Source organism: Theileria orientalis, chromosome 4 (genome assembly GCF_000740895.1).
Source record: "Theileria orientalis strain Shintoku DNA, chromosome 4, complete genome".
Taxonomy (NCBI): domain Eukaryota; phylum Apicomplexa; class Aconoidasida; order Piroplasmida; family Theileriidae; genus Theileria; species Theileria orientalis.
Window position 1 is genome coordinate 747,287 of NC_025263.1, and position 16,373 is coordinate 763,659.

At 36.5% G+C, this 16,373-nt stretch overlaps 9 protein-coding genes across 9 annotated transcripts; 4 read left to right on the forward strand and 5 right to left on the reverse strand.

The window, feature by feature from the left end:
- Positions 1 to 270: 270 nt before the first annotated feature.
- TOT_040000948 (conserved hypothetical protein) lies at positions 271 to 527 on the reverse strand (the record flags this gene model as incomplete). The annotated part of the gene is made up of 2 exons (XM_009693970.1): positions 271 to 342; positions 375 to 527. The coding sequence occupies 2 exons, from the start codon at positions 525 to 527 to the stop codon at positions 271 to 273; spliced, it is 225 nt and encodes a 74-aa protein (XP_009692265.1).
- A 794-nt stretch (positions 528 to 1,321) lies between these two features.
- On the forward strand, positions 1,322 to 1,486 carry TOT_040000949 (conserved hypothetical protein; the record flags this gene model as incomplete). The annotated part of the gene is made up of 1 exon (XM_009693971.1): positions 1,322 to 1,486. One exon carries the CDS (start codon positions 1,322 to 1,324, stop codon positions 1,484 to 1,486), a length of 165 nt encoding a protein of 54 aa, XP_009692266.1.
- Positions 1,487 to 1,864: 378 nt separating this feature from the next.
- Positions 1,865 to 3,094, reverse strand: TOT_040000950 (mRNA turnover/deadenylation component; the record flags this gene model as incomplete). The annotated part of the gene is made up of 1 exon (XM_009693972.1): positions 1,865 to 3,094. One exon carries the CDS (start codon positions 3,092 to 3,094, stop codon positions 1,865 to 1,867), a length of 1,230 nt encoding a protein of 409 aa, XP_009692267.1.
- A 976-nt stretch (positions 3,095 to 4,070) lies between these two features.
- TOT_040000346 (conserved hypothetical protein) lies at positions 4,071 to 4,510 on the forward strand (the record flags this gene model as incomplete). Its single annotated transcript, XM_009693973.1, has 2 exons — positions 4,071 to 4,238; positions 4,319 to 4,510. 2 exons carry the CDS (start codon positions 4,071 to 4,073, stop codon positions 4,508 to 4,510), a joined length of 360 nt encoding a protein of 119 aa, XP_009692268.1.
- Positions 4,511 to 4,827: 317 nt separating this feature from the next.
- Positions 4,828 to 7,258, reverse strand: TOT_040000347 (conserved hypothetical protein; the record flags this gene model as incomplete). The annotated part of the gene is made up of 5 exons (XM_009693974.1): positions 4,828 to 5,142; positions 5,310 to 6,127; positions 6,302 to 6,923; positions 6,977 to 7,053; positions 7,114 to 7,258. 5 exons carry the CDS (start codon positions 7,256 to 7,258, stop codon positions 4,828 to 4,830), a joined length of 1,977 nt encoding a protein of 658 aa, XP_009692269.1.
- Positions 7,259 to 7,729: 471 nt separating this feature from the next.
- On the forward strand, positions 7,730 to 8,593 carry TOT_040000348 (cyclin; the record flags this gene model as incomplete). Its single annotated transcript, XM_009693975.1, has 6 exons — positions 7,730 to 7,868; positions 7,908 to 8,023; positions 8,076 to 8,149; positions 8,181 to 8,278; positions 8,311 to 8,414; positions 8,444 to 8,593. The coding sequence occupies 6 exons, from the start codon at positions 7,730 to 7,732 to the stop codon at positions 8,591 to 8,593; spliced, it is 681 nt and encodes a 226-aa protein (XP_009692270.1).
- A 685-nt stretch (positions 8,594 to 9,278) lies between these two features.
- TOT_040000349 (conserved hypothetical protein) lies at positions 9,279 to 11,038 on the reverse strand (the record flags this gene model as incomplete). Its single annotated transcript, XM_009693976.1, has 4 exons — positions 9,279 to 9,574; positions 9,604 to 10,049; positions 10,081 to 10,628; positions 10,661 to 11,038. 4 exons carry the CDS (start codon positions 11,036 to 11,038, stop codon positions 9,279 to 9,281), a joined length of 1,668 nt encoding a protein of 555 aa, XP_009692271.1.
- Positions 11,039 to 11,610: 572 nt separating this feature from the next.
- TOT_040000350 (small GTPase) lies at positions 11,611 to 12,429 on the forward strand (the record flags this gene model as incomplete). The annotated part of the gene is made up of 1 exon (XM_009693977.1): positions 11,611 to 12,429. One exon carries the CDS (start codon positions 11,611 to 11,613, stop codon positions 12,427 to 12,429), a length of 819 nt encoding a protein of 272 aa, XP_009692272.1.
- A 270-nt stretch (positions 12,430 to 12,699) lies between these two features.
- On the reverse strand, positions 12,700 to 16,057 carry TOT_040000351 (conserved hypothetical protein; the record flags this gene model as incomplete). Its single annotated transcript, XM_009693978.1, has 15 exons — positions 12,700 to 13,142; positions 13,226 to 13,337; positions 13,379 to 13,509; positions 13,550 to 13,776; positions 13,800 to 13,871; positions 13,938 to 14,170; positions 14,221 to 14,429; positions 14,489 to 14,537; positions 14,601 to 14,734; positions 14,767 to 14,840; positions 14,901 to 15,012; positions 15,083 to 15,235; positions 15,301 to 15,511; positions 15,583 to 15,690; positions 15,818 to 16,057. 15 exons carry the CDS (start codon positions 16,055 to 16,057, stop codon positions 12,700 to 12,702), a joined length of 2,508 nt encoding a protein of 835 aa, XP_009692273.1.
- Positions 16,058 to 16,373: the final 316 nt, after the last annotated feature.

Genomic DNA, 16,373 nt, shown 5'->3' on the forward strand with positions numbered 1-16,373 from the left:
TTTTTTGCATCTATTGTATTTAGAGATACAAATATGCATCCTCTACATTATAAAATATATAAATTTTTACACATTTAGCTGAATCTTAAACATAATCAAGTTTAAGCATAAATAAACATCTTTATGTATCTATATACTTATATGCCTTTGTATTTTGAAGGATTCCACAAGTGTTTATATAATATATAAATTATGACTACTTTGTAAAATAAAAGAACATTTAAACAAAAATATTAGTGGATTTTTCAATCATTTGTTTAATTAAACAGTTTAACGCTCCAACGATAGGTTGTCATCAGTCCTTTTTATAACACACTGGCTAAACTTACACCCTCCTACGCACTACAAATCATTTTTAACATTTATTAAAATACCATATTTTTAAGGAAAATATTGCCTCCGTGTTTAACTTTGCAATTTTGGACACATACTCTATAGTATGGGTGACATTTAATTGCATCAGTGGGTTTGATGGTTCCAATCAAAAGTGAGGAAACGACTGCTATTAAATATCTATAAAACAACATTTTGTATTATAATGATCAAGATAGAATAAATACTGAATAGTTTATAAATCTCTATTCAGAATTTCATGAGAATTTTCCTTGAATCAGTACACAATTTTGAGATCTTCTATGGTACGCCAATTTTCCATGGAGTCCATAAGGCAGCTTAACTAACACACATATCACGGAGTATAGGACTAAATAGATCATGTATTGTGTTTTTGAACAAATTAGGCGATTTTAAATTTCATCTTATGCTATGCAATGCTTAATCTTGCATCCCGTGTTGCACTAAAGTATAATTTATTAGTTTACTTTTTAAAATTGAGCCATAAATAGAGGAATTGCATATATCCTCCCCGTTAAACTAAGTTACCATGAAAATCTTCGCTTGGTTTGATCCCTTGTAGTACTCAGAGCACGAGTCTTCGCATCTCTTGTAGGCAGTTCCGCACGAGAACAATGCGCTCGCGGACTTGAATGACCCGAGGAGCAGGTATGAAAATATACAAAAAAGAAGGCCGAATGTGTTCATTTTTATCGAGTTGTAAACTATATTTATTGATTTTGTTTTCTGATCTAAAACTGAAACTCACGTTGAACCACAATCTTCCCTGTCTCCTCATCGAAAATTCAATTTCGAGATCTTTGGGTCTAAAATGTTCATTTTCATCCTTTGATCACAGTACTTTGTATTTTTTCGTTTTAACGTTTTAAATTTTAGTTTACATTCTTTTATATTATTGAAAATCGCCGCTTCAGTCTCTAATACGATGAAGCTTTCTTTTATTATAAAGGGCGCCCTGGCCTTCATACTGGTTACTCCTCTGGCAAGGTCTGACATTTTAAAGTTTATGGACGAGTGCACCACTCACTGCAAAAAGAGTCACACTAAGATGGGCAACGTCAATGACGTCGAGAACGCTGCCACTGGAACCAGGCACACCTCGGAGGACATTGTCGTCACCTCGGTATTTTAATTTACATATTCACTCTTAACTATCAATTAACAATGCTATTTACACACTTAATTTGCCATCACCGACCATACGCTTATTACTCACTTCCACCTATGTTACTCCTCATTTTCTTTTCAGTGTCTTCAGAGGTGTCGTCTTGCTGAGATTATACGGCCCAAATCCACCATTGAGATCGGCAGCATTTAAAAGGCCCTAATTTAATACCTAGTGTGTACGTGTTCACATGTATAAAATTAAACTTTCGACATCTATAAATTACAATGTGACGCATATGAAATTCAAAAGTTGAAATAATATAAATAAGTGGTGCGTGAAGTATCGAACTTAGAAGTGCATTCCTGGGCGCTCGGTCGGTGCGCTGCGGAAGCCTCTGTGCGATCACAGTACGTTGTGGTGGAACTTCTTATCGTACAGGGATACGTCTGACAGTATTGGGGTGTCCTTCGGCTTCGCGAACGGCGAGTCGTAGATCACGTTGTTTTGCAGCGTGTTCCACTTGTAGTAGGTCGTGTTTGCTGCTGCGGCGCCGTAGTAGTTGTTGTACGAGACTCCGTTGTTCAGGTTCATCATGCCCACGTTGTTCGCCATGTCTGCGTTCATCGTGGCTCCCATTCCGGTAGCCATCGAAGTGCCGACGCCTCCTCCCATGCCGCTCTGTATGTTGACTATGCTCGCTCCGTTGTTCGAGTTGATGCTACTACTTGTTCCATTTGCGTGATTAATGGTTGTGTAGTTTGCTGTTCCATGACCGTTGGGGATATTGATTTGCAGTGGCGCTGGCTGGAACATTTCTTTTTCCATTAGGCTCGGGTTATATGTCGCCGGGCTACTTTTACCCAGTCCGTATATTATTCCTTGGTACTTCTGGTCATCCAGTTTGTTTTCAAAGTACTTTTGCATCAGCTTAAAGAACGTTCCGCTTGTCACCAATGAATCGCTTCCTGCTTGGTGCTGCAGTCCTACTCTCTTTACGTCCAGGTGGTCTGCTAACTTTTGTAGCGACAGTCTACCGCTAAGCTCTATGCTTCTTTCGTTAAGCAGGAACTTGATGTCGTACAACGACGGGAAGAAGTCGTGCAGCAGCTCAAAAAATCTAGACTGGTTTGAGGGCAGGTTCGTGCACGTCAGTAGCTTTAGCAAATATGCGAAATCGTATGATCCGTGGAATGATATCCATACTATTTCTTCGTTCATTACCAGCCCTGAGGACATGATTAGTTCGCCAAAGTGAACTAGGTCTATTCCCCTTCTCTGATGACTCTCAAAATCTATTCCGGAGTTTTTTAACATATCTATTGAGTTTTGTGCGTACATATCATGGTGTAAGTCGAACTTGAAGTTAAATTGCCAAGTTGAAGCTGTGTTGGGCGATACTCCATCTGAATTGGCAAATGTGAGCCCGAGTTGGATTATATTTAACAAATCAACGTTACATTTTATTGTTTGGTAGTTATAATCCTCCAGGTAGCTGGTCGGTCTCACGACTATACCGGGGAATTCTGTATCTATCGACACGTAGGGGTAAAGTTCAAGCAAATCTCGAATCTTCTCAAATGCATCTTCTAAGTTGTCAGACCACACGTCAACTATTTGAAGTTCTTCATCCATAACCTGCTCGCGTGACTAACGTCAAATTGTAAGAACTCATGACTACCGCCCGTGAGGATGACTCAATATCAAAGCACCTAATTGTTCAATATTGTTTATATTTAACCTGAAATGTAATTTAAAATAATATTTTTTAAAAATATTTATTTTTTGATAATTATCGATTTTTTGATGGAATGAAAATCAGGGGGCTTATGCTTAAACATATACTAACCTTTTGTGTGATTTGAGCGACCTATAATTAAATATTTTATATAGTTTAATTTAAATGCGCACAAAACGATAAATGAAGTTGATATCTATATTTATCCTTAGACAATGGGGTGATCTGATATAAATTTTTAATACGGCCACCATCCAGTGATCTTTCTTCCGGTTTTTTTCAAATTTTCACTAAATTCTTACACACTTGATAGTTTTATACTGATTAATTTATTATGCACTCCAATGACCTTTATATTATTTGTTTAAGATAACAATCCATTATATTACACCTTCCTATCACCTTTTTAGTAGATCCTATATATATTATTATTTTACATTTTTATTTAACTATATTTGTATTTTTGTATTTTTTCTTAATTTGTATTTATTTCTTTTTTGTATTTTTTCTTAATTTGTTTATATATATTATTAATTTATATTTTACACATTTTTTTAATTTATATACATTTTAATTACTTTTTATAATATAATTTTTATTTTTTTTCCCACTCTTACTCATCTCGTTTTTTAACCCACTCGATATTTTGTCACATATAACCTTTTTACTTTTTCTCATTCTTTATAAGTTTTTTATTTAATTTTTTTTGAATCCTATATTAATTTTATATTTCTTTCAACCATTGTTTATAAAATTAATTTATTTTATTTCACGTCTCTCGGATTGGATTGTTGTACCGTTGTTTTCTAAATTAGTTTTTCTACTAACATTCTGTTCCTTATTGGTTTATTTGTTGTTATTTGTGCTTATTAAATGCGATATTTTCGATCTTGGGCGATAAATAAGCGATTTTTTTCAAGTACACATCGTCCTCTCAGTGAGTGCTTATCTGATTTCAAAGAATTAGTGTCTGAGCAATCATCTTGCGGATCTGTATATGACGGTTGGCCTCCTAAAAATCGCATCAAATTGAAAGAACGGGTATGTTGACCTATTTTCTCCACATTATTACTATCTTCTCACATGCCATTATTTTTAACTAATATTCTTATACTTTTCAGCTTAAGCCTCTCGGTCGTGATCTTTTCGTCATTAACCGTCGTCTCGAAAATGGAGTGGGCTTCGAGCCTACTCTCGTTTTCTGCTGTGGTTTTAAGCCCATGTTGATGATGAGCAAATCTGAGTTTCAGAGCTTCATTGCCAACCTTCCACTGATTAAAACCAATCTTGAAACATTTTTCAAGCAATTGTAGTGTCTAATATCATACTATGCCCATCTTATAATTTATACACATTTGTTATTACCATCTATTGCTTTTTAATTTAGACCTTTTTTAAGTTACCCTAAAACACATTGATGTGCTACTTATTCCACGTGGTATTGATTCATAAATATGTTTTGCTGTGGAATCTCCATAAATATTTGCAATTACCACGATTCGTTCTTCCATCAACCACCTAACCTGTACAAAAACTCTTAAACGTCCATATTATTCACGCACACTTTACACTAAACACGCACACTGTGCGTTATTCATACTATTATGCACATAACTGTGTATTTACGAGATTAGTCGTTGAATCTCCCGTCGAAGCCGTTGAAGCCTGTGAGGAGGAACACGTTAAAGTAGCTCTTCTTTTCTATTTTGCTGCACCAGTTCCATGCTGAGGTCAGCCTTCCGTCTATGCAGCTTCCTGCGTCATTGAAGTTGTCCGCTCCGCTTCCGTCGAACGCGTGTCTGAAGAAGTCCGCCAGGATCGTCATCTTCAGCCTTTCCAGCGACCCGAACTGGCTATCGATGTACAGCTTTATGTTCTTGTTCGACTTGTACAGCTCCGGCAGCTTCTCTATACAATTAACTACTGGCGACAGTATTCTCGGTATCTACGCATTGTTATTTACATTTTACACATTTTAATTCTATCTTAATCCGTATTCAAGTGCTACATATTTTGGTTCTATCTAGTCTAATAACGTCAAGCATGATCAATGGCAACTAGTTCCATTTGATACCGGAATTACAGTTCTATCTAGTCTTCACGTTAACGTACCTGTGTGTACTTGTCGATGAAGAGAAATGAATTCGGAACGTTGTGGTCTCCCATGTGTATTGCGTGCGATCCTATCCATGCGCCCAGCCTGCTCTGCACCTTCTTCAGTATCTTCCTCATCTCCGATAAGACTTGCGGCGCCTCTTGCACTCTGTTGAGCCCCTGGCCAGTGTTCCTGAGCCTGTACGGGTTTGAGCCGTCCAGCAGGTCCATTTCCGCCTTGTGCCAGAGCACGAACATCTGGTGCGCAATTTCTCGCCAGAGCTGCAGCGACTGCATAACGTACAGGAACTGCCTTGAGTGGTTGTGCGTCAGTCTGCTTCCTTCGTAGCCGCTGTCTATGCTCAGGTTGTAGAGGTCGTCGTCCTTCGTGTTGAGGAAGCCGTCCAGGTCCACTGTGTCTGTGTAGCTGTACTTTGCCAGGAAGCTGCTCAATGCTCCTGGCGTTCCCGCCCTCTCTTCCCTCTGCGTCCTCACCTTCGGGTTATTCGGGTTAATTGGGTGCGTCGGGTGAAAGTTGTCTGTGAGCAGCTCTATCATCTTATCTATTGGCGTGCGGTACGTCCTCAGGTGCGCGTTGTAGTCGCTCAGTGAGTACAGGCAGTTTTCCACCTCCTCCACGCTCATCTCCCCCTCGTCCCCTTCCTTGCTGTTGCTGTGCGATGAGTAGAAGTTTTTGTGCAGGAACGAGAAGTTAAGCAGTGACGAGCTCGACCTCTTATTGTACGCGTACTTTCCCACCAGGTACTTGATTGCTTCTTCCTTTTTACTGATTTCATTTTCTATTTCATATCTGCTTTTATTGTCCGGCACAATCACTGTATTTTAATTATTATTAGCTTCTTGCTTTTTATCATGCTTACTATCGACTATCAATTGCAAACATAGCTATTATCGTCTATATTACCTATGATATAGACTAAACGCCACCATAACTATATTCAATACCTTATTAATACACCTAAGTACTCTAATACTACTCTATTTCTTACGTTTTGTTGCTTGTTGCAATTTCGGGTCCGATAGCAGTTGAGGGCCGTTCTTCTTAGTCTTCAGAAACGAATACACTGTGTTCACTGGGATGACGCAGTCGAAATTAAGGAGTTCTCTGATTTCCGGCTTCCTCGAGTCCATCAGAAAGTATATAAGCTTCCCGTAACTCGTCCTCATCTTGTCCGGGTTTAGTATCTTGTACCTTCTTCCTATCTCAAACACGTTTCTAAAGAACTCTGCGTTGTTGTAGTAGTCTCTTTCCTTCAACAACTTCTGCCCTGCTTCGTAGTTGTACGCTATTGCTAGCCCGCTCAGTATTGCCGACACTTCTTTGATCTCTCTTATTATTGCTCTCGACTTACTCCCCTCGTGGATTATGTCCACCTTGTCTGTGTACTCTGACACGTGCAGTGTGCTCTCCAAAAGCCTCATCAGCTTCCTTTCTGTTATTGTCAGTCTTATCGGTGCAAATCTTGCTATTTTCATGTAATCCAGCTCCTCTTCCATGCTATTCGTTTGATCCGGGTCGTCTGTTTCCATTTGGCTCACATCTGCCTCGGTCTGATCGTTTAACAAATCTATTCCTGTCGCCACGTCTGTCACCATCTCTGGGTCCATTACCTATTTTTAATTTACTTTTGTTCAAATCTCTACACATTATCTATTAAACTTACGTGTCTATTGTACACTTCTGGAGCATTTTCTTTGAGCACTTCAGAAACATCACACTTTCTCGAAAGCGAGGAAATCACTAAAATGTATATAAATGTTAGAAAATAAACTAATTAATTTTCAATGATTCTAGACTTACCTTTAAGGAGAGACTTTTCGTCCAACTGACGAAACAGGTACCCGAGTTCTGATAAATTGGATTCATCGAGTTCTTCGAAATTCGATTTGTCGTGATTTAACTCGACGTAATCCAAAATATCTGCCAATTTATTTTTACCCCTCATTTTGAAATAAAAATCAAAATACAATCAATTTAAAAGTCACAAATAATCTACAGGTTAATGTAAACAACGGGGTTACAATCTCAATTGATTGTATAATTAAATAGATCATAGAAGACTATATAGATAATCGACACATCAAAAATGTAAGGTTAATATGAATAATTTTATACAACCAAATACTGTTTTAATAAATCACACACACAAACCAATGTGTAAAAATGTCAAATATATTAAAAAATAAAATCTGGTTTACTTAATTTTAATTAAACGTTATTACCAACCCCCCACAGTTGATTCGAGACGTTATACATGATTTATAATCAAATATTAATGTACACATATCGATAATTATACTGTTTACGTTTTTGTAGTCATATTTAAAATCAATTCCACTGTTATATGATGTAGAATAATACTCATTTATAAAGTTTATTCTCTGTATTCTATCTCGTGATTCTTGTTTTGTAAATAATGGACAATAACCATCTTCTTCCAATCTTCGAATGGCCTAAATGTAGTACTCATTATCGAAATTGGCTTTTTAGCTCTTTTGAAAAACTTAAATCAGTCCAAACTGAAACATACACAAAAGCAGCTGATAAGTTAAGAGGTACCTTTTTGTGCCAAATTAAATCATCATTTCTTTTAGGAAAGCATCCAGAGGTGAAGATTCCATCGCTGGACGATGAGTTGTGGATCATCAAATACTACTCACATCAGCTTTCGCGCTTTTTGACCACAAACAACCTTAAAACTTCTGTAAAAGTACATTTAAACACTTCAATTTATAAATAAATGTCTATTTTATTTTTTTCAGGAAACATCGCTAACTTTTTTCAATCGGTTTTACCTGAAATGTTCAGTAATCGATTATGACCCTAGGATAATAATGTAAAGCCTATCGCTTTTTAATTCTTTATAGGTTCACGTGTATTACCCTTGCCACAAAATTGGAGGATATGTGGAAATCTGTATATGTGGATAAGCTGCTCGCTTCAGTGCAGGATTTGGACATTTCGCGTACGTCACGTTGTCATATTCACACTATTCAGAGGTGTTTGACATGGAGTGCATCGTGTGTGACGCACTAAACTTTAATCTTTTGGTTCTGCACACTTCCGACTCCATCTATACCATTGTTCAAATGCTAGTAGAGGTAACGCGTTCCACTTCATCATTCCCTAGTACCTGAAGGAAAGCTTGGATCTTGACGAGTCACTAATGGGTGAACACTTGAAGATAATCATAAACATATACAAACAGGCTGAGACTAACTGTATTAACGCTCACGAGTCTCCAGAGTACGTTGAACAAGCACACTTTTACTATGAATAATTAGTATGCTTATGGTCCTCAAATGACTATCTGTAAATATTGTAGTACTGTTTCCCCTGTAACCGACGTTAACAATCTGATCTTTTATTTTCAGGTTTTTATTCTTGTACACACCCACTCAAATAGCCTTGTCCAACATTATGTATTATATTAAGCCCAATTTAAGTTCAATTCTCTCAATTGACCTGTAAGTGTTAACTAGAGATTTACCGTTCGTAGTTTCATCCTTAAAAAGCTGTTGAACAACGATGATCGCTGTCTAACACCGCTCCTTAATAAACTAAATTCAATCATAGTAAGTTAGAGTTGTTCAAGTGTGTATATACTGTTACGTACTTAAGTATAGACACGTATACTCATGTACATAGCAGGATATACACACACCTATGTACACATATATTACTAGCTTGTGTGTACACAGAGTAACATGTGTGTACCAGTAACTTATTTTATGTACCTGTAACAATATACACACACATTTACAGCTTTAACAAACACTATTTACAGGATTCTTATGAGGACTTCCTTAAATTTAGGAACGAGTTTAACTCACAGGAGAACAGAGACAAGGCGCGTACGCTAAACCATCTTGACTCTGATGTTCAGGCGACATACTTGACACGTACCTTAGCATTTACGAACTTAAATAATGTTTTAACGAGTACACTCTCACGCGTGCCATTCTTTACTGACTGCTGAATTTATAGTTGTATTTCATTCTGTGTAGGCTGCGATTTGTTCGTAGTTTGCTCGTGAAGTTCAGCAGGTCTTCTATTTTATTTGAGGGGTGCTTGTCGCTCACGTAGTCGTGCAACGTATCGCACATCTGTCCGCAAAGGTCACTAATTTCGTTCAGGTTGCGCATAAACTCAGTCTTCCTCCTCTTATTGATATGCGACTGATAATACTCTCTGTTTATTGAGGACTCGTATCTCCTGTTATAGTACACTATTATTGGTAGGAGTACCTCCATATCAATCACTAAAGTAATGTTAGTAACTTCCGTTTACGTCTACAGTTTCTAATAACTACTTGTCCCAGTATGCTGGAAGCATTAGCAGTAACAGTATATCTATATCGTATAGCTTTACCAAATAAACAATTAACTAGATAACCTATTAATGATCCTATACCTCCTTTGTAACTCTTAAATATAGCCATGAATGAATTCGTATATGATTTCAGAAACTCGTCCTCTGTCCAAAGTCGTAGCCTGTTTACAACTTTAGTGAGTCGCGACAGCTCATATATGTTGAGCAGTCCCAGCTTATCGGTCAAATCCACTAAAATCGCTTCACAGAACTTCTTGTTTGATCTAATTAGGTTTGTTCTGTCCAGTTTCCTAATGGCTGGGTTCTTCGGATTGATATTAAGCAGCTCCATGACGTATAGTATGTCACTTATATCTAATGGTTTCATTAGTACTATTTTGGACAGGTTCACGCTGCGTAGATACCTAATTAGGAAACAATTAAGTAAAATATCACATGTGATTGCCATCTAAAACACGATGTAACTTACAGTTGACTGAATATGGCAGCTTCAACTGAAGTTGGTCCAGTACCAGTTCATGATCAGGGTGACTGTAATGCTTCATTATATAAAACGACTCCAATATGTTAGACAGCTCAAAGACATTGAAACTACAAGGTGTCGGCTTATTCTCTCCTGGATTGGACTCTTCTTTCTCTAAAGCCTTTGCTTCACTGCCAATCAATGAAACTGTGTGATTCAATATTAAGTTGTACACGTTGCATAGAGTGTCGAGCGTGCCATCATGTTCAAGGGCCCTCATCAAATTGTCTCTGAGCTTTGCCGTAGATATTAGGTACGTGGTAAGATCGTGAGTTGAGCTATGAAAAAGCGACATTTCTAGAAAGCCTTCTATCTTTCCGAAGAAACTCGTGTGTATCAGCTCCGACGCCCTTGCGCACTTCGACAACGAGTACAGAATCAAGGACACTGATTTCGGCTTTGCTGATTCAAACGTGAAGGAATCCAGCATTTTTGAGAACAGCTGTTCGTTGAAGTAATTCTAAACAAACTTTATGGGTGCCTACAACTTACAAGCTTGGTGAGGGATAACATTATGGTTGCAACTGACTGAGGCTGCACATAGTCAATACAACTTATTAGTGACCATGACAACTGCGTTAGATCATCCTCCAATTTTTGAAATGGCTCCGGACTGCGATATTTATTCAAATCTTCGTTTGCCTTGGGGTTTTCTGCACTGCAAATTTGAAAATTGGTTCCTGGGAATCCATCTCCACGGGTTAAAACAGGAGATTTAAAAGATGTGTTCAGAATGGCACTATTTCTGGCCAAATATGCGGCCTTGTTTCTTAGAACATACACCAGGACTCTAGGGTGAAAATATTCACTACATTTTGTTTCAAAGTTCGTAACGAGTCCCGAAGGAGACGCGTTCGGGATTCTAAGCATCAACAATTCACAAAATTCACAACAATTTCTAAATCAACATCTTCTATTGGTACAAACTGTAAATATTTTTTATAAATGTATTACGATCTACACATTTGAAATATATGTTACGCGTGCACAATAAGTATGATATAAAACACATATATTCGGAATTTGATTTAAATCCATTTTAATATACCATATTTTATATGTAAAGTTCAGGTGTAATGCGCCTAATGTGTCTACTCTACATACAACATACATACCCCCTGGCCAGAAATTTAGTAGCACCACTAGGAAAAATATTTGCAAGTTTTATTGAATATTATCGGTTATTTATGTTTCAAGTAGTATAGTACACCTTGTTCTTCTTTGTATTAGATATTTGGGGATTTTATTCATCACATCTTCCCAGTGTCGTGTGTAGGCTAAGATTTTAACTGTCTAGTTTGTATTTTATTTAAGGAGTAGAATTCGCGGCAATTTTATATTATATTATTACACCGCAAACATTGATTTAACATGTATAAAATTGGAAAGCTCTGCTGATGCGTAACATTTCACATGGCTATTATTCCTTTTGTTTGATGTAAATGGCAAGAAGGAGCTATAAAACAGTTTTGCTGGGCGACGCCTCAGTAGGAAAGTCTAGCTTTGCAGTGAGACTTACGAAGGGGGAGTTTTCGGACAACACAAATTCGACAATCGGTGCCGCCTTTTTTACGTACACGGTACATTGTGACTCTATGGCCGGCCATAGTAAAATACAGGACGGAGATCAGACAAAGTTACTCGAAAACTCTCAACAATCGCAGCCAGATTCTGGAAGAAGACACAGGGGCCTAGAAGCAAATTTCTATCGTAGTGGCGTCGATGCCTCCTCCTCCTACGCCCCCCCGGGCAATCACGTGTATGGCAGTAGTTATGAGGAAAACATAACTATCAAGTTTGACATTTGGGATACGGCGGGGCAGGAAAGGTTTAAAAGCATAGCGCCGATATATTACAGAAGGGCAGCCTGCGCAATTGTGATTCTGGACATCTCGTCACCGCCCACACTGCAGCACGCAGCATTCTGGGTTAACCAAATAAGGGTCGCCAACAGCAATGAAACCATAATAGTCCTGGTGGCAAATAAAATTGATCTCCTAGGGTCCACGCCGGAGACTGTGCAGACGCTGGCTAACGCCAAGGCGTACGCGAAGGAGCACTCGATCTTCTTTGTGGAAACAAGCGCCAAAACGGGTCAGAACATAACGTATGTATTTGAGTTGCTATCCCAGGAGATATCCAAGGACCCCTACAGATGGGATAAAAATACAGCAGTAAGCCAGAAGGCAAGTTCAAAGGCACTAAACATAGACCCGAATAGTTCAACGAAAGCAAGCAAATCGTGTTGTAGGTACTTATAAAGGAGCTCTTTGAATGTTTATAAATTGATTATATGTGTTTATGATTAGTGTTCATATATATAGATATTCGTGCAGATAATTATGTGTTTTATTTATGAATAGTAGCCGACTACTTTTGGGTATATACAAGGATATATAAGTACACTAATTTGTGTACATATAGGTGTATATACACATATATATATACATATATATAGATACATAAATTAATGTGTAATTATATGAAGTATATTAACAAATTTGCACTGCATTACAGGTTACATTTAAATATTAAAGCTGGTCATGGCCTGATTTGCCATTTTTGTTATGTATAGAAGCAATAGATTCAATTGATTCTACTAAAGATTGCCCTTGGACGGAGATGTTTGGGTCTTCATAAGGCTTATATCGGCGAGATTGTTCTTTGACATCACTTAAATTCAAGTTTACGTTAATCCCCGGAAGCGATGCCGTGTTTTCAGCTAGTTTCATATCGTTCAAATCCTCTTTCCTCATGTCCGCTGGATTAACATAGCTAACTTTAGTATTCATCTTTTCCAACCTTCTCCTCTCCATTGCATTATAAGGCATCTTGCAGAGCTTAACAATCAAATTAATCAGACCTCCGAATAGCGGAATAATAACCGGCAGCAAAATTATAAACAGAAATATTCCCAGACCAATCATTATGTAGGTAAAGACCTTACTCACTTTGGCAATGACGCAAGTTTTAACTGCACATTTGAATTAATTTAGATATCATTAAGAGTAAATAAGAGCGATTTTAGATAACATAGCAACGTCCTAGTAAACTAACAGTTGAATAACATGCAAAATATATTCCATGTTGCACAGGTACACTCCTTCTCCTTGGTGGTCGATGAACTCTTCTTTTCTGAGGGCTCAGGAGGACTCTTTTCAACGTATCCCTAAAAGTTGTCAAAAAGTGTTATAAATTAACATAACATACCTGTTTCGGTACAACATTTATAGATACTGTGTGCACGTCTGGATTTATATACTTTGGATCCATTCCAACTACAGGTTTGACCTTCTTAATTTTTATTGAAGTAGTTGCTGCGTCGAGATGCTTTTTGGTGCCTATTAAATTTTATATGATTCGTTTAAACTTATTATTTACCTGATAGAAGGTTTACAAAGCAGTATGACTTCTCTGACGAAAGTGGACCAGAGAGTTTAATTGGAATATTGAACAACTTATTAGTGTTCCCCTTTATATTTAAGGTTGTTTCATCAATTTCTGCAATCACATTTTCCTTGGCCTTACTCGTTTCATCGGCATAACAGAGAGCATTAATGGTAAAGTGTGATGTGTTTACACCTGTTAAATATATCATTAGTTTAAATCTTTTATTAATAATTAATACAACGTACCCATGTTCTTGACATCCACTTGAAGAGTACATATATCAGGGGAGTTTAGTTTACACTCCTTATCAATCCTAAAAGAATATTATTGACCAATATTGACGTTTCTCATGTAATGTCATGATTGAGGCTAAACATACTTTGTTGATAAAATGAATCCTGGGAAGTCTGCAATGATTTCTGTTATGCTCGCTTCAAATGTGTCAATCTTATATCTGGAAACATCGTCTTCGCTGTGTACGTAATTGATGTAATGGATTCTGTCCTCTTGAAACCAAGTTGTTCTTTTCTTCTCAGGGTCCTCTGATCTGGGCACTTGAGTGGTATCTATAGTTATCGCCGGCTCTACGCCATAGAAATTTGGCATCTTCGCCTAAATGATCGTTAAATTATGACATCGATTTTATATGAATGTGTATTTACCTGGTCTTTCTTCTCATCTAAATACCACTTTAATTGACGATTTATGCATGAAGAAGCTCTCATTTGACAAAGATTCCAGTGGTCGTCATGAGCCGTATAGGAATATCCTATTTTGTTACATTGACTTCCTCCAGTGTCAACTGCGTCCCTTTCTATTGTTCTCATGTTCAACGTACACCTCCAATAGTTACAAATTTTCTGTGGCATATCTACAACGTTATACAATCAGTCGTTATATATTATCTAGCTTAGAGTAATTAATATTTACATTTTGGGCATTTGAGTGACTTTGGCCAAGTACCATCCATACATTTGTCCTACAAGAGAATTATAGAGTATTTACTTAAATTAATTTCTTGAACAACTTATTTATAACTTACGATCAATGATGATCCTTTAACTGTTTCATTTGTTCTCGGAAAAGATGGCACCGCAACATATTTATCAAGCATTGGCGGAGCTGATCCGTTTTTAGTATTACTTGACAACAAAGAAATGGTTATATCCAAATCATCTAAAAATTCAATGGCTAAAGTTTCTAATTACCTATTGCCACTTCCTTTGAAGTTGAATCAATTATAATGTTCCTGTAATTGGCAACGATCTTGTTATGCTCAGACCTCACTCCATATGATTTGGTTAATTCAGAACTTTCAGATTCTTTACTTTGAGGAGTAAACGTCCTTTTAACCTCAGGGCGAACCTTATCCTTTTCTGCCTTAAATGATGGGTCCAAATTTTTACGATTTTTGAAGTCATAATTGTCAAAATATCCATCTTTATCCAAATTTACTAAATTGTTATTAATGTTTTAAAGTTAAAATGATGTAAAATAAACGAAAAAATACACAATTAAACTTACGGTCTGGAATTATTCCATTGGATTTGTCAAACTTATAAATGCTAAACACTGTATTCCTTAACAAGTCTGGCGGATACGACATCATATACAAGTTATACCATGGTTCCATTACTTCTAAGCATGAGTAAGTCATTGCAATACTGTCTCTGTGTCCTAAATTATATTTGAATCAATGAACGTTTTGAATATCAGTAATATACTACATTTAACAAACTTACTGTCACAGTTATATCTTGCCCTATTGGTTTCACCGTCAACATTAATGTCACAAATACAACAAAAAGATGGTATTGTGGCAAAACCTGGAGGGAGTTTAGCGCTTGTTGTACAATTAGAATGGAAACCTATTTGACAAAAACTTTCTGGATCGTACGAAACTTCTCCATAGGTTTTCCCTTCGGTGTATTCTCGGTAAAAGTATGGTACACTCTACAGAATAATTATGATTCATATTATATAATAATAAATTAACTATCTGGAAAATTTTCTATAAACGATACTATTTTATAATCGAGCCTATACCGAACACTGGTGTTTGATGTTCTAGCAATTATATATAAACCCTTGGTTGGATCATCTTTTCTTCTGAAGATGTAGTGGTAGTATTTCTGTAAAATTAATTAAATTAAGAAGCACACATCATAATATATAGTTAATATTGTTCAAATAAATACACATATTATATCTGTCTAAGTATTTTGGTGAGTGTAATTAGTCAATGTTTTAATATCGTACATCTCCATGGAACAAATCAATATTTGTATGGAGCCTATTTTTACATGTTTTTTCATCAAATAGTGCTTTACTGTTTTTCACGCACACTGTTACATTTCCAGTAACGAGAGCTTCTGCGAAAAGTGAATTGTCATTAAATACGTTTATTTTTACGAATCCACCTATCGACAAAAATGTGTAAAATACACACAACTTTATCAGGGCTGATAATAGCCCTTTATTTAGATAACAAGAAGTCATAAATCGTAGATTATATCAATTTTATGTTATAAAGATGTTTTTTAAGTACATTTGCGGGGATAAAAATAATATATCAATTCAGTTTATAATATTCTTATAAAATTCAATTTATTGAAAAAATCATGAAATTAACACTATTTGTATTACATAAATTAATAATAAATATTTATATACAAGATATACAATCAATAAATAAAAGTACTGTGCGAGACAGAAATAAAAATATCTAATAACTGTTTTTAAATGATAAAACCATGTGAACATAAAACATTAATCAATTAATTTATTCTTAAAGGTTTTAATTTGTTAATATTGT